The 16,748-nt window shown below is 43.2% G+C and overlaps 1 protein-coding gene across 8 annotated transcripts in view; it reads left to right on the top strand.

The window, feature by feature from the left end:
• The window catches only part of qkia (QKI, KH domain containing, RNA binding a), an 85,232-nt gene that overhangs the window by 36,236 nt on the left and 32,248 nt on the right, over positions 1–16,748 (top strand). For all 8 annotated transcript variants that reach the window (XM_074659856.1, XM_074659854.1, XM_074659860.1 and 5 more), the window contains exon 3: positions 7,229–7,345. In XM_074659856.1, coding sequence (XP_074515957.1) covers positions 7,229–7,345 — 117 coding nt within the window. The remainder of the gene's footprint in view (positions 1–7,228; positions 7,346–16,748) is intronic.

The following is a 16,748-nucleotide window of genomic DNA, read 5'->3' as shown; positions in this document are numbered from 1 at the left end:
GTACCACAACATGCTGTGTGTGTGTGTGTACATGTGCATCAGCTTTGTCAGGTTTTGGAGAGAGGGGAAGACTTTGCTTCATTCCTCGGTGATGCTTCAGTTTGACTGCATTGCACAGAGATTTGAGAATACCAAAAAAAAGAGGCTCTGGTGATTTGAGCAGACAGGATGTCCTGGACCTTTACTGTTTCACTGCAGTAAAACTGCCCGGACCAAACCAGCCAGTTCCCTGCACGGGGAAAAGTCATTAAGCTTGTTCCCATGAGGGTGTCATCACTTATCATGCCAGCTCCTGATATCCTTCTGACCCCCTTAAGTCATTACCAGAGTCCTGGAAATGTACCGCCCCACACCTCGCCTCACCCTCACTGATAGAGCGGCACAGTGGAGGATTTTGATATATCTAGCTAGCCAGCCATGCGTGATGATGATAATTTGATGAACGGATGGTCTCCTAGTTAGCTATTTGATGAGGAGGGCAATTACAATGATAATTTAAACAGAGGACTCTATTTGTTGTAGTCAGTTAACATGATGAAGGGCAATAGTGTAAGCTGTTAGATTGTGTATAACTGCACTAATGCCAGTGATTGCTCTCATATTACCGTTGTTTAGTGCTTCCTTGGCCTGTTGAACTCTGCAGTCGTTAAAGCTGAGAGGCAGAGAGAGGTGAAAACGGAGAATGAAGGACAAAGGAAGCAGGTTGACCACACAGGAATCAAAGGATGTACGTAGGGGACGTAGTGTCGGCCCGTACAAGATCCCACTGATACAGGACTTTTGAGACCAATACTAGTATTGATTAGGGGTGTAAGAAAATGCTATGGGTTCCCACAAGTCTCCCCTTTACAGACACTTTTTACGCTACTCCCATGCAGTTTTTTTGCATGCAGTACAAATGTGTTATTTTCACTTATTCTACAATGTTGTATTTGAATATTTCTGCATACTGGGGTCCCTAAACAGTCTTGGAATTGCATAAATTGGTTATAACTGGAAAGCTGAGACTCTTGTGGATCCAATGAGCCCAATTGTACTCATGTGTAATGATGTTAGTTCCCATAGTAGCCATTTCACATAATGACATTTTTTTTACTAGGATTTTATGGTGGTTTGTTTTTTATACTATGACAGTTTTCATAAAATTAGATTTGAAAAAAATCTCAATATATTTCCTTGCTTAAAGTATCGCAATATATTGAATCGTAACCCCTGTATTATGATACGCATCGTATCGCAAGATTCTTGCCAGTACACAGCACTAATATCAATGTTTTTGAGTTTTAAAAGAATCACATAATGATATACATTACTGTATCAACGCTAATATTCAAGGAACTCTCCTATTAGGTTATTAAAGAGTTGTGATAAAGACATGTATAGAAGTAGGGTATTTTATAGTTGTGGCATGACTATACCAGCTGAATAATAGTGACAACCATCAGGTTGGGAAGACCTTCTTGTATAGACCTTTACATTGCCAATTCTGTTGCTAGGGCAACAACTTTGGTCCAAGTTTACTTCTTGTCAGCTCCTGCATTAAGGTTTGATAGGGTCTAATCCTGTAGGAATCTGTCTGGCTGTTACTAGTCTGTTGGTTGCCAGTCAGCTGATGTATGATGATGAAGCATGAGTGAAGTGGCTCATGACTGATCAGCTGATGCGACTTCAGTGCTTCACAGGAGCTATTAAAAGAACTGGTTATTAGCAAGGCATGACCAATCTAATGTAGATGCCGTTACTGTTTCCCTCCCTCCCTCTGGATGAGATTGTTGCAGATAAGTTAGCACGGCATGGCTAGCATTAGTCCACAGCTTTCTCAGCTCAGCTCAGTCTTCCATTGACATGTGATTAACTCAAACGAACACTGAGGGAGAGACTGAATGTTGTCTCCCTAGTCGTTATGTTTTTCTCTCTCTGCAGCTGGCTTATCTGAAAGTTCACAAACTTTACTCCGCGCTTCCTTCCTTCACTCACGTCTTCCAAACTTCCAGCCGACATCAATCTTTACGCTTTCCATCTCTCCGTCTTCACTCCTCTGTATTTCCACCCTGCCTGCAACCCCAAAATAAACCCAAACAGAATTATCAAAGGAGCCATGGATTAGGCGCTAAATGCTGGATGTGCTGAAAAGAGCGCTTTGAAGTCTATAGGGCTTTGAGGCGAAAATGTCACCATTGGAATCTAAGTCTAATTTTGACTCCTTCACCGCTCCAGCCTCACCTCCTCTGTCCCTCCTGTAGATAAAGCATGCACACTGCGGTAGGTTGGGCACCGGTCTGCTCCTTCCTGCTCCCTTTCCTCCTGTCCGTTTACTGTGTGGAGGCTACTTGTAGAGCTACTCTGTCTGTGCATGTATGCAATATGCATGTTGGTTGAAGGGATCAGGCCACAAAGTGAGGGGCAGTTAGATGGATTAATTGAATGATGGAACATTTCCACTTAAAGATGAACGATTGATGAAAGGCAGGCAGCCGACTGGTGGCTGAGGAGGTTGTGTGTAGTCAGAGAGAAACGTTAATATGTATTATGAGAGACCCATGTACACGGGAGGATGACGGATATGCAGAAGAGGAAAGGCAACGTCCTGTGTACTAGGACAAAGAGGAAAAGGAAGCCTGCTCAGTTTCCAGAAGCTATTAATGGATATAGTAAAGAGGAGTATGAGGAAGGAGAAGGAACCAAGAGCATTGTTCAACTCTGTGAAGCCTCCAAATACTGTAACTTGAAGTGAAATGAGACAGAAGGCATCTTGGGTATGAGGAAAAGAGGAGTTTTTCTGTGTGAATGGTTAGCCATTACTTTGGTATGTGCTGTTGCACAATAATACATGGAACATTATGGGAGGGTTAGAATCAAGTGAGAGAGATGGCGGTGCCTGGTGTAACCACAGATTCCACCTTGCTTTGATACACTGCACTGAATGAACGATTCCTCATTTCCATAAGCCCGGCGAGGCCGGCTAATAAGTGATTGGTATTCTCCGCCCGGCCCCGGCCCAGCTCTTCGATAAGCTCTGCGCGCACACAGCCAGAGCCCTCAGCATGATCTCATTTCCTGTCTCCCCACCACCACAAACAAAACGCCGTCAAAGGCACAATTGTTCTGCTTCCCTGAGCATTGTCGGTGAAACTGCTGTTGTTTCTCAGTTGTTCACACAAAAAACAAACCACAATGCACACATGCACACAAGCCCATGCGACAATCAGGCTCTAGGTGCCTTGGGTGTCTGCGAGAGTTCACTCCATGAGTTTGCGGTTTCACACACAACTCGCGCGCGCTCATAAACACACAGTGGCGTAGACGTAGATATGCTCACAACAAAACCCGCCTGTGGAGTAGCGATAACTGGGGCTAAACAAAGGCCCTTTAATGTCAGTGTAAGCCCTTGTCCTGAAGGGGGCTTTGTGTGTACGTGCAAGTGTGTGCGCATCTGTCTGTCTTTCTGTGTTTGCACACACTATGTTTGTATATGTACTGCGATTCTCTGTATTTGTGTGGAAAAACTGAGATAAAATGAAACCGACACAGAGGAGTGAGGAAAAAGAGTTGGTCCACCAAAGGTCCCAGTGTCTCTGATCTTCTAATTCTGTAAATGAGCAGAAGAAAATAAGAGTGCAGCAAAGATACACACAGAGAAAAAGAGGCTGCTGGGAGTTTCCTAGTCAGCAAAACACATAGTTTATGCATTTATTCTGTTCGCCAGATGGGTGTTGACAGTAGCGCCTGATTAAACGGAGCTGGTAGTTGTTTTTGCAATTGTTTTGTTCAACCCCAGAAAGGCCTATTGCTCTCTATGTCTAGTCCTTGGGGGGATCATCACAATTTTCCTTTTTGTATTTCTATTATCTATTATTAAAGCTTTTTAAATTTCAACAAATGTCCCTGTCACTATAGCGACTGCTTCAAGGGCTCCTAGAGGACGCAGAGCTTTGGAAATCCAGCCACAAAGCCTCGGTGGTTCCCAGAAATTACTCTTTTTCTTTTTCTTTTTTTTTAAAGACCTCAATATGGGGAGCCAGTGGAGTTGATGTAACCGCAGGAAAAGAGAAGATGAAAACTATCTTTTTTTAGTAGGTGCGGAGGAGGCTGGATAGTTTAGCAGGAGGAAGTGAAGAGCGGGTAGTGTATTTGGCAGCGACGGCTCTGTATCCATTCTACTCCTCTAGCTGTACTGAGTGGAGCTCCTGGCAGGCTCAATGGCCCTGCACCCTTCTGATAACTCACCCGCTTGCCTTTCCATTGTCTACATTCCAGTGGCTTAAAATAGAGGTCACCTTTTCTAACAGCATATCAACATCCTCGAGATTAATGTCAAAACCTCAGTGCAGAGCAGGAAGCTAGGGAGCAGAGAGAGAGAGACATCTACTAACAGTTAAAACATCCAGCTTCATTCCATCACTGAGATGATTTTTTTATTACACTTACACTTTGAATTGCGAGGTTTTATTAGGATGAGATAACATCTTGTTGCATTGCCAGATTGTGGTGAGATGCTTGAAGCACAAACAGTCATTGGATGGGATGCGTGTTTGTGTTGAAATTTTCCTTGAGTGATGTTTGTGAGTGTAACTTGTGGTAACCGCTTGGCCAGACACGACGCCTGCTCTGTGCCCCCGCCCACATGTATCTGTGCACATACCTCAGTCATCATTAGAACGCATCCATGTGGGCCATAAAACCTGAGCCACAGCCATGTAACCGCCTGCCCTAATCCTTTTAACCCCGAGCGACCTCTCCGATGAAGTTCCACATCTAGAGTGGGAAAGAGAAGAGAAGAAAAATCATAGTGGCAGCGTTGGCCCCTCTTTGCTCATAATAGCTCCCCCAGCACTGGAAAAAACAAGACATTCATGACACTCTGCTCTTGTGTCATCTTCTCTCTAACCTTTTCTCTCTTTATTTCTCTCAGCTTTCCTTCATCAGGCCCCAGCTCACTGTCAAGTGCAATTGTCATCAACATATTCATGTCCACGGAGAAACACATTCCACTGTCTGTCTGAGAGAGCGTGGTTTTAGCTACAAAGTGAGAGAAGAGCAGAGAATATATAATGTTAAATGCTCTTTCTGTGTCATTTTGGGATTTTTCTAAAGAGCGACCACTTCATATTTTGATTCAATATATAATACTTTTCCCCTACTCTTGTTTATTTGACTAATTGTCACAATAACACTCTAAAATTACGCTAAATTTTGGTGAGGAAAAACTGACATGGCCATTTTCAAAGGGGTCCCTTGACCTCTGACCTCAAGATATGTGAATGAAAATGGGTTCTATGGGTACCCACGAATCTCCCCTTTACAGACACGTTATGATAATCACATGTAGTTTGGGACAAGTCAGCACACTGACACATAACAACACGCAGGACACTGTAGCTTTTGTGTAATAGGTTAGAGGCCATGTGTGTGTTTTTTGTGTGTGCTGTGTTAGAGTACCACAGCACCACCATAATGCCCACAGCTTGGGGTTCACCCTTGTCTGCGACGGGTGCTGTGATGCAGACAGACAGCTCTCTCCTATGCTCCTTGAGGCTGTGTGTGCATGTGTGTGTGCATACAAGTCAGAAGCAGGCCACTGTGCATCATTGGTGGCTGACCTCCGAGGACAGGTGCCCCTACATCCCTCAGTAGGCACACACACTCTCACAAATAGCCCCTGCACCAGTTCCCTTGATTCGAGTTAACCAAACAGACAGTTGCCTTGTGACAGAGACACACACGCATAAAGCCTGTGTAGTCGCATGCTACAGGCAGACTCCAGCATCTCTCCAGCCACAGGGTGTGTCTTTCCTGCCTGCGACAGGCTACGATTGCAGGCAAACCCGGTGACGGGGATGAGGGGAAAAAAAACAGCCTGGAGTTTTCGACTGTCCTCACAAGTGTTTGTTTACGTAGTTTAGGGGAAATGCACCAACATCGCGTTAGATTTGTAATCCCTCTGTAATTAAATGTGACTTCTCTGATGGCCTTTTGGATTTTGCAGATGCACCGGTGCGGTGGAGTGAGTAAGCAGATGTGACTGCGTTTAAGAATTTAAAGCAGCGGTGTCACGGCTCATTGTTACACTTCAAGAGACGAACAGTTGTGCTTCTCATTGTCAAGGAAAAGCCACGCCAGTGAGCATTTGAGTATTTCAGGTTTGTGAGTAAAAAAATATCCCATTTGAACGGTGTCAGAGATTCTTTACCCATCATGCTCTCCACCAGCCGCTGTTTGCACTGTTTAAAAAGGGGGGGGTTTGTTTACCTCTTTATGCGTCACTGTGCTCCCAAGCTCTCCTCCTTTCCTTCTGTTTTTATTTTGGCTGAAAATTGTGTTGGATTATTTCAACACATTTTCCCTTTATCCCGTTGGAAGCCAGTTTCAAGTGGAGAGGATTACGACGGTAAATACGTTTCCTTTTGGTACAAAGCTCCAAAGCCACTCACCAGTGAAAGGGGGCCTTGATAAGAAAATTGTGTCAAGCACACCACCTCACCTCAAAACCCAGCTCCCCCCTCATCACCATTCCTACTCCATTTCCCACTTGTTTTCTCCCACCATTCCCACCCAGACTAATTCCCTGTAGTTCATTTTCTATTTTCTGTTAAGGACTATTTTGACATCTAGTGGGGATGATAAAGAAAGCGCAAGCCAACCCCAGGGTAGCCTGTGGTTGGAAATCAAGTCAAGCAGAAAAACAAAACAAAATATTCTTTATTTTAATCTATAAGGAAGCCCGTATAAGAATTGCACACTCTTCTTTCTTGGCAATATTTTTTAAACTCACTTCTTCTCTCTAATATTGCTGCTACCATGGTGAGGAGAAAGAAAACAACAACCAATGTAGCTAATTTAGCAATGTTGCTGGAGAAACTATGGCTGACAGGAGCCACCTTCTCTTTGTGCTGGAAAGGCAGGAGAGTATGTAGTAGATTTGGCGTGGTGTGTGTAGTTGTGGCAGCAGAGGCTCGACATCCAGCAAAGCTGATGTCATGCTCTCTGGAAGCTCACGGAAAGTGGAATCTTTGTGTCTGTCTGTATGCGTATGTACACACAACACTGTCTGTTGTCCTGTGTTGAGCAAAGTCCAGATGACCATTTGTACTCAGCCCTTGTTATTGATTTTAATTGCTTATAAGTCTTTCTCCATCGTGGTCTGATTTCACACACTTGACGTCTTGATGTAAAGTAATATCTCGCTCTATATTCACCCACTCGTGTATTTCTCTCTTTGTATCTGCAGTATAACTTTGTGGGGAGAATCCTTGGCCCTCGGGGACTCACAGCCAAACAGTTGGAAGCAGAGACGGGATGCAAAATCATGGTGCGAGGCAAGAGCTCCATGAGAGACAAGAAGAAGGTAAGCTCATCAGCATGGCAGTGTCCAGTGTCTTGAATAATATGTTTTATCTCCTGATAGTAATGTTACTCAGTTTCCCGATCTCCAGATTCAATACTATCACAATACTCGTTTGCCGATTCGATATGAATTGCGATTTTTAAGTATTGCGATTCGATATTACGATTTGTAATCGGTCGATTTGACCACAGAGATGCGAGTGGCGGCTTGCTTGACCACACGTTACCGCAATACGATGGCGTTTCTTCTCAATGACAGAGTTAGCATGCAGCTTTAGCCGTGATGTTGGATTTAATATGTGAGGGTGCAGGTCGTATCTATGCAGACCCTTCGCTGTTGCGGCCAGCTGCGTCTTGTTTTGGTTGACGGGTACGGAACGGATATGATGTCACGTTACTCAGACTACAACAATAAAAGCGGTAACTTCATTCTACCTCCGTAAAGACTCAAATGAAGCGAATACATGGATTCTAGCATTAAAAAATAAATTTCAAAATGGTAAAAAAAAATCGCACCCCCCCCACTAGATACCACACACATAAGTAAAAAAACATCTTACATTTATTTTACACACTAAAGCTCGCCTCTTTCTTTCTCCACAAGGATTCATCCTCTGTCATGACATATTACACAATAATGTGAAACTTGCTGGGACTGCTGTCGCACAAAAACATCCCACAAGCCCTGTAGAGACATGAGGCAAACACACGCTCAGTTCATGCCTAGTGGCTGCATTCTGACATCTGATAGGGCTGTTTGCAAAAACGCTGTGCAGTGGAAAGTACAGAAGGCAGTAGTAAGGCAGACGGCTAAGGCCACGGGCAGCCTCTATTTCTGGACCAACTGAGCTGACGTTGGAGACTTAAAAGGTTAATGTAGTGTGTCTACATATCCTGAAACCCAAGGGGTGAACTTAGGCAAAAAAACGTTTTGCATTATTTTACCTGCATTTGCACAATTTTTGCAAAACACGTATCGGCCCTTAAACCGCCACATCACAGCATTTGAAAACAGAGACTGACTATGTTGTAAAACAGTGCTGATGAAAGTCTGTCAGACCATGTTTGGTTGTCCTACCATCAGGTCAACCTTGCAGGAGTATGTCTTTAAAGCCTACATAGTTGACTCATGGCATATTTCAGCTGCCTACATATTGAATTTTGATACCATGAATGCTACAGCAACAGCAACTTAGTTGCATCCCCAATGGATTTCAAAGTGTGTCAGATCACATTTGATGATGTACTTTGAAGTTACTGAGGACAAATTGACAGTTTTGAAAATTGTGGTATTTCAAGCGTCTGTGCATGCGTTGCCCATGGGCTTCAGCCGTGCTATAATGGCTGCTTTTGGCTGTTCTGTTTTTGTTTTTGTTCCACATTAAGTGACACCTTTTTGAAGTTGCATCTTTGTTTTTAAATCTCTCTCCTTTTCCCTTTTTTTTCTGTACCTCCCAGTTGCTCTAATTTTCCCAGGCAGTGGTGCTATATTACAATGCGTTTACATAAGTCAGAAGAAGTGTATTTCATCCCTCTTGGTGTGGGAATCACCTTCTCTACACACACTCACACAGTCCACAGTGCGTAGTAACAGAAACAGGATTCATACACACAAATGTACACAGATTTTTCAGCTGAGTCATAATCTTAGAAGCTCCAGTTTGCTGCAGGGCCAACATTTTCTTCCCTCGTTCTTTTTTTTTTTTTATGGCTCCTCCATTCGTATTTTAATTTCTATCTCTTACTTCTCATTTCCCTCAGAGTGTTTTTCATTATCACAGAACAACATAAAGACGCTCTGCTGTGGTTCTTTCTTTGGAATTAGACCCAGAAGTAGTTAAATGGGAATGAACGCGCTCAAGCATGTACAAACACACACACACACACACTTTAGATGTTCGTCTTTGCTCAATCTTTTGCCATCTTAAAACTTAAAGGGACAGTGTATAGGATTTGGCAGCATCTAGTGGTGTGGTTGCAGATTGCAACCAACTGAGTAACCCCTCCGCTCACTGCTCCCTTTCCAAGACTGTGGTAACGTGAGACACCGAGTGCAAAACTGTGGTAATGCCGTTCGCCTCGCTCAGAGGCCATTCTTACCATAAAAACACTACTTTAGGAGCAACGAAAGTCAGATGGCGACTAGGGGTATCAGTTTTTTACTCTCTGGCTCACGTTACCTGCCCTGCGCAAATACTACGCTAACAAAGGCCCAATATAGTTATACATTTATACAAAAATGCAGCTAAGCAGGAAAATGTCTTTACTCAGTGTTTTGATATGGGATGAAGACGGGGAATAACCTAATATTAAAAATGTTTCATAGATAGTCCTGGTTGTTTATAGAAAGTATGAAGTAAATGGGATTTTTTCGTTTGGCAGCAGGCTGGGTTTTTAGCACATCTATATAATTAAATGATTGTGTCAGCTTTCTACACAGGGCTTTATATTCTTAATTGTGCTCCATTAAAATTACATTTCCCTCCTCGCTACCCTTCTGTCCCTTCCTCTGGTGTCTGGTTTACATATTTACAGTAACGTTGGGTTAAGCTGGCAAAAGGTGAATGAAAAAAACACCCTATGGTCTGCCGGTTTTTACATCCTTAGCTGTTTCTACTGTCAATAAATCACAATAATCTCTATCAGGTTAGCTCCCTGTACTCCAAAAAAGCTTTTAGATGGCCAGGGTGTCATAACTGTGGCTCAGCCCCAGACAAAGCCGCCGCCGCCGTAGCCCTCCAGTCGCTGCATCCTCCACCTCAGTATTTCCAGCTTGATGCCCTGTGGCAGCAGAGGAAGCCGCGGGAGCAGCTTAGCCAGTGTGTTTATTCAGGATCCATTAGCGGCAGCGTTTTTATGCTCTCAATAATTCAGCTGGTTGCTCCCTCCTGGGCCGCGCTGCCTGGCGGGGAGTCGGCTCACTGGAGCTACGCAGTGGGAGAGAGTCGAGCAGAGACTGAGGGAGAGGGAGTAAAATACAGAACAATGGCGAGAGAAGAAAAGCAGATCAAGTAGACAATAAGGAGGGAAGAAGCAGGTGAAGAGAAAAATGTGGTACTTAACAAATATAATGTTCATAATTATATCCTGAGCACTTTATTTAACTCCCAATCCCTTTCAAATTATTTTGATACTGAGTCTCTACCGATACAGAGTTATATTTTATTTGTGGATCTCCTTCGATTGTTTCCTATAATAATTTGTGTGCAAATTATTTGGATTGGTGTCATTTCATTCTCCCCACAAGTGCTGTTAAAGCCTGCTGCTGTCACTGAATACTGTCCTGATGTTTAAATCGGCCTTTTCTTTGTTGTGTGATTGTGTTTTCCCAAAGAGGGTGTCTTTTATTCTAGATTTTCTGTTTATTTTAAAAGAAAAAAACAGCAATATGACGATATATATCACCAAAACAATATAGAAGTGTATTGTATATATTTTCTATATCGTTTCTATTGCGATGTAGTCTCGCCCTATATTTATTTATTTATTTTTTGTTTTGTTCATTTTGCACCCAAGTTCTTAAAGTGAGAAAATAATCAGTACTTTTCATTTGTCAAGTATTTAATTAGCACAAGAGTATACAAAAATAGGCTTTACCATGTGGTTATTTCAGAAAACGTTCACACTATATCATGATATGTATCGTTATCGAGATATGAAATTACCTATATCGTGATAGAAGATTTTGCCCTTATCGCTCCGCCCTAGTTTCTACTACTACTGTAGCTGCTTGTGTAATTTGAGCAGGTTACCATTTTAACAACATTTAATGTAACCATTTTCGTCTTTTGAAATGCCAACAAAACCATGCATGAATTGATATGGCAGTCATAATCACAGTACGAACATGTTGAAATCACTAAACCCACCAGTGCTTGTGTGTGGCTTGAATAATGGGAGACGTCGAGAGACGAACGCTGGATAAAAACATGTCCCCAAGGCTGCACTTCACACTCTGATCAAACTAGATTTACTATGTATAAAGTGTCTGTGAGAGTGACTGAGTTAAGTGCAGGTACATTCCTGTTTTGGACATCCTTTTGACACATTTGTTGAGACAGGATGGATCACACACCATTTCCTCAGAGAGTACTTCTTTTAATGCGTTTATGACACCACTACGCTCAACCGTCTCCCAGTCTCTTGTATATGGGGGCTTTTTCTGAGTTTGTTTTTATATCTAAATAAAGTCTTAAGTTACGGCCCAAAGGGATGAAGCTTGCATGTTATGTCCTTTTTGATGATTATTGTCTAAACAGTTGGAAGGAAAAGGGACTCCTTCCGGAGCCTTATTCCAATCAAACTTTTATCTAATGTGGCAGCTTGAGTCCCCCTGGTTTCCACTCTTACCATCATGCTTAATGCAAAACAACAGCAAGAACAACAGCAATTAAATTACAGGTACGTTATATCGACCATTGCACAAGTAGAATAGGGATTTCCCTCCCTTTTGCAGAAACAATTCCCTAATTTTATTTTACCACAGATTACAGTTGGCACCATAGACAGCTGTTTTACAAGTGTCCTTTCAGAGAAAAGCTCTATATCAAATGAATTTCCTTTGATTTGTTTTTTTGCTGATTGTCCTGGCACATAATAGCTAAAATGGTGGTATCAGCACTGGCAGAACAGAGTAGACCTCAGGCTTGGAACTTCAACCCCTGCCAGCAAATAGACAGTGCCACACCGCAGCACCCACATTTTATTGCTTAACTAAAGTTTGACATTGCCAATCGATATGTTAAACTTGATTGGCCTGTTGGCACTGCAGCAAGCCCACTTGTTTTGTTTCAAGTTTAAGCTGACTTGTTTTTGGTTTTTTTCTGATTACTTGACCCCATGCAACTGAAAGCTAGTTTTGTCTTTCTTAAGAGTTTATAGGGAGCTAGAGCATAGAAATGTCCAGGTGTTTCTTTTAATGGGGATTAGTGGCTGGAAATGGCTTTGAGAATAGGCAATGGTTAAGGACACATGGATGGCAAATAGCACAAAGTGTAGTGGCCCCTGTGACCTGGTTTACTGCTACTATAATTAATACAATGTCCTCTTTTTAGGAGTGCTGTAGTATGGTTCTCTTTTTCTCACAGAGCTAAGGATCCTGACATTTAGGTGAACTGTTCACCTAAATGTGAACGAAGGAGGCTAAATAACGCTCCAAACCTACGCAAAATCTTGGCGAGGAAAAACTGGCATGGACATTTTCAAAGGGGTCCTTGACCTCTGACCTCAAGATATGTGAATGAAAACAAGTTCTCTGGGTACCCACGAGTCTCCCCTTTACAAACATGCCCACTTTATGATAATCACATGCAGTTTGGGACAAGCCATAGTCAAGTCAGCACACTGACAGCTGTTGTTGCCTGTTGGGCTTGAATTTGCAATGTTATGATTTTAACATTTTTTATGCTAAATGCAGTACCTGTGACGGTTTCTGGACAATATTTTTCATTGTTTTGTGTTGTTAATTGATTTCCAATAATAAATATGTACATACATTTGCATAAAGCAAGCATATTTTCCCACTACCATGTTAAGAGTGTTAAATACTTAACAAATCTCCCTTTAAGGTACATTTTGAACAGATAAAAAATGTGCGATTAATCGTGATTAACTATGGACAATCATGCAATTAATCGCGATTCAATATTTTAACGATTGACGGCCATAATATTTAATATCATATTTCTTTATCATTATCATTCCTGCACAGCCCAGCTGCCCTCTCTTGTCCTTCCATGCCCCTGCACCTCCCTCCTGCACCTGTTTGGCGTCCTGGCATTTAGCCTCAGTTACGTTGACCCCAGATGGGAACGTCCTCTAGGATCAAAGGAGAAGGGACCGTTCAGAACGGGAGAGTTGAAACGGAGCAAACAGTTTCATTTATGAGTGTTAAAGTGCAACATTGCCAGGACAAAAACTGTTGCGCCACGTAGTCCAAAATCCTATTGAGGCAGCAGGGGTGGTATATTAAGTAGGACTGACCTTCAGCCACAATGCCAAGGATTGAAAGCTTTGTGTCTGAAAATGCGCATCCTGTTATGTGTCCTTGAGCAATGCAATGAATCTCTTCCAGCTTCAGCGGTGTAGCTGACCATGTAATGTGACTTCCCTGTGGAAGCGGGCGGGCGAAAGGATGGTACCAACAGGATCAGTAAAGTAACAACCAGATTGAACTGCCACTCTATTTCTTTTTAGTACAACCTAAACAAGGTAAAGAAGGGTCAGAAGTAAAAAAGACTTCTATATTTGTCTCCTTTTTGAATGTTGAGAATTGAGGCCATAAAGTTTATTGCGCTCAAGCTGAAGGGTGTGAAAGCCGGCAGGCAAACAGGTGCTGTACAGACGATGGAAGTCAGGCAACATAACTGACGAGCAGTCTTTCCCTCTGATCCTATTCTTAGATGTTGTCTCTAGATGCAGTGTCCGTGCTATTTATTCATGCTACATATTTTGCCAAAACCGATTGCCCTCTGGTATGTGGATTTTGCCATGGCATTTGATGTGGGCCAGCGTGGACATTCTCTTCAAAGGCCTTCCCTTTACTCCCCTTAGCGCTCGCCTCCCCTCCCCTCTCCTCTCTTTTCTCACCCTCCCCCCTCCTCCCTCCACCCTTTCTCCTGTTTGTCATGCTGTCACTTTCTCTGAGGGCACACAGTGACCTTGTTCACAGGCAGTCATGCTGGTGTGAGGTGTGTGTGTGTGTGTGTGTGTGTGTGTGTGTGTGTGTGTGCGTGGTGGATACAAGTGTGTGTCTTTTCCCAGATCTCTTTGTCCACAATCCTAATCCTAAATCAGAATCTACCCGAGCATTGGCTTGCACACACTGTACACGCACATGGTAAACGGACTCTTCCGACCACTCGAAGCGCGTTACACTACATGTCAGCATTCACACACACATGCACTGATGACAGAGGCGGCCATGCAAGGTGCCAACCTGCCCACCAGGATCTAATATAAATACTAATTCACAAACCGATGGCACATCTTTCGGGAGCAATTTGGGGTATTTTCGACATTGAAGACCCGGGGGTTGAACCGCCAACCTTCCAATTGGTGGGCGATCTGCCCTACCTCTGAGTCACAGCTGCACAGACACGTGATTGACTAATCTTGTTGGGTCCAACTTGGGCAACAATCTGTCAATATTAGGTGTGGGAATCACCAGAGGCCCCATGATACAATATCATCACGATCCGATCCTATTGCGATTTTAAACATTTTGCGATATGCCGAGTAGTTCAATAAGATATATTGTGATTTATTACCTTTTTTCAACTGCAAATTATGCAGTTTGTCAACATCTGTTTTATGTAATAAGACACAGTTTTCACTCTGTTCACCTTAAAGTTTTGATGTATTTTATATTGTAGAACAAAAGGTTAAAATCTCCAAAGCTTGTGTTAACCACAGACCTTATTTCAGGTATCTAACTAAAAACCCTTTTAAATAAACTGTCCTGACTTCCAGACGTGGGAACCGGAAGTGCTAAAATACTAACTCATTTACGGGTTTTAGGACTCAATCCTGCAGCACTCATAGTTTAAATAATAAAAGATAGATATTTGACGTCTGTATCGATACAATATTGCCATGCTAAATATTACGATACTATAGATTTTTTTTCCCCCCACCCCTAATCAATATAGTGCATTTATGTATCTACCATGTGCTTCCACACAGTGCCCTGCATTCAGAGGCAGCCCTTGTGGCCGGCCTGTCTGTGTCCCCTCTAGAAAATGCTGAGTCACCTTTTAGTCCCCATGTCCCCTAATAGGCCATAAGCAAACAGCCATGGTGAAATAATGGCCTGACTGCTGAAACTAGGCCCTCCCCCCTGTGTGGAAAAGGGGAAAACGAGAGCGGAATATTGAACTTTCTTCTGTCTGTGTTTGTGTGTGTGTGTGTGTGTGTGTGTGTGTGTTGTAAAGAGCAGTGCCATGGCAACAGGTCTCTGGAGTAGAAAGCAGGTGGGTGGCACTCAGCTCAAGCTCTTAGCTCTATGTGTGTGTGTGTGTGTGTGTGTGTGTGTGCGTGTGCGTGCTCAGTCCGCGCCGTTCATCGAGTGTATTGAAATCATGTCGGGTGGACCCCCTGCAGAGCGCCGCAATGCATTGTTAATTAGACCCTCTCACAGTGGTTCACTACTCACAAATGAGCAGTGATCTGAAGTTGGGGTGGTTTGTATGGGTGGGGGTAAACGACAACGGAGTTCATCAACAGTCTGTACAAACCTGCAGCGGGAGGGGAGAAAACTGGGATGCACTTGACTGCTTGAGACTAGTGACCTCCTTTTGGAAAGTTTTATTCGGAAATATTTTTGAGTTGCATTCATTTTGACATTCCTTTTTTCCCGTCTTCATAAAATCAGTCAAATATTACCATTGTAACATTATAATCCTGTCTGGATGTTTTAATGTGGTGTCACACATCACAGAACCCGAGGTTGTCTGTTTCAGACGACCTAGACCTCAACTCCTCACCTCAGGGGGAAGTAGTCAGCTTTCAAACCGCTGACTTTCATGGTTGTACAGTGTCATGCGATACAACCTCAAAAGCTTTTTAGAGCGCTCTTAGTGTCTGCTCACTGCATTTACTGTCAGCGGGGGCAACCGGGAGAAGTATCTATGCTAAATGGAGAAGCGTGTTTAAAAAAAAAAATTGCAAATGTGAGGCTGCTCCATGTTCGTCTCTGCATATCCCATTTTACACTTTCACAAAAGACTCAGGTTTGACTGGGCTTTACATGAAAAGCGTAAAAACATTATCCACCATTTCCCAACATCAGCCTTCCCAATTCAAATCTCGAAACGGCTTCTTATTTGACTGCGTTGAAAAGGCTATCGAGCCATGATGTCAGTTTTGAATGCAGCCTTTCAGGTACTGCTAGCGCTACAATTTGGCACCCTCTGAGTGCTTTGGCGCAGCCTTTTCAGGGGGGAAAACGACTCCCTCGGAGAGCTATTGTTACCCACACTGTATTGTCCGTGCAAACACGAGTCCGACACAGAGGCACAGGCTTGTGCACCTTCACACACAATCCTGCGGCACTTTGAACTCTATCTAGGTATCATGATTGCATTCCTTCTAGTTAAGTTTTTGTGGCTTAAAAAAAATCCCCATCCGTCTCCCTCTGATCCCTGCACCCATCCATCTTTTCACTGATATTAATTGCTGCAGGGCTAGCTGTCGTCTTTGTCTCCGCGAAGCGAGGGATCTATTAAAGAAGGGTGTCCTTTCAAAGTTAAAGCTAAATAGCTGACTAAAGGACCGCTCCTGTCATCCCGCTTCTCTTCACAGGGCCCCGTCGTCCTCTGTGTATGCCTGCCGCTCGCCTCCGCTTCCTCTGATATGCTGCGTTACTGCACTGGTGCTCCAACACACCCACACTGTCACATTCACTC

Source organism: Sebastes fasciatus, chromosome 15 (assembly GCF_043250625.1).
Source record: "Sebastes fasciatus isolate fSebFas1 chromosome 15, fSebFas1.pri, whole genome shotgun sequence".
In the NCBI taxonomy this organism is placed as follows: Eukaryota; Metazoa; Chordata; class Actinopteri; order Perciformes; family Sebastidae; genus Sebastes; species Sebastes fasciatus.
Note: the sequence above shows the minus strand (reverse complement) of the source record. Positions and strands in the feature narration are given on the sequence as shown.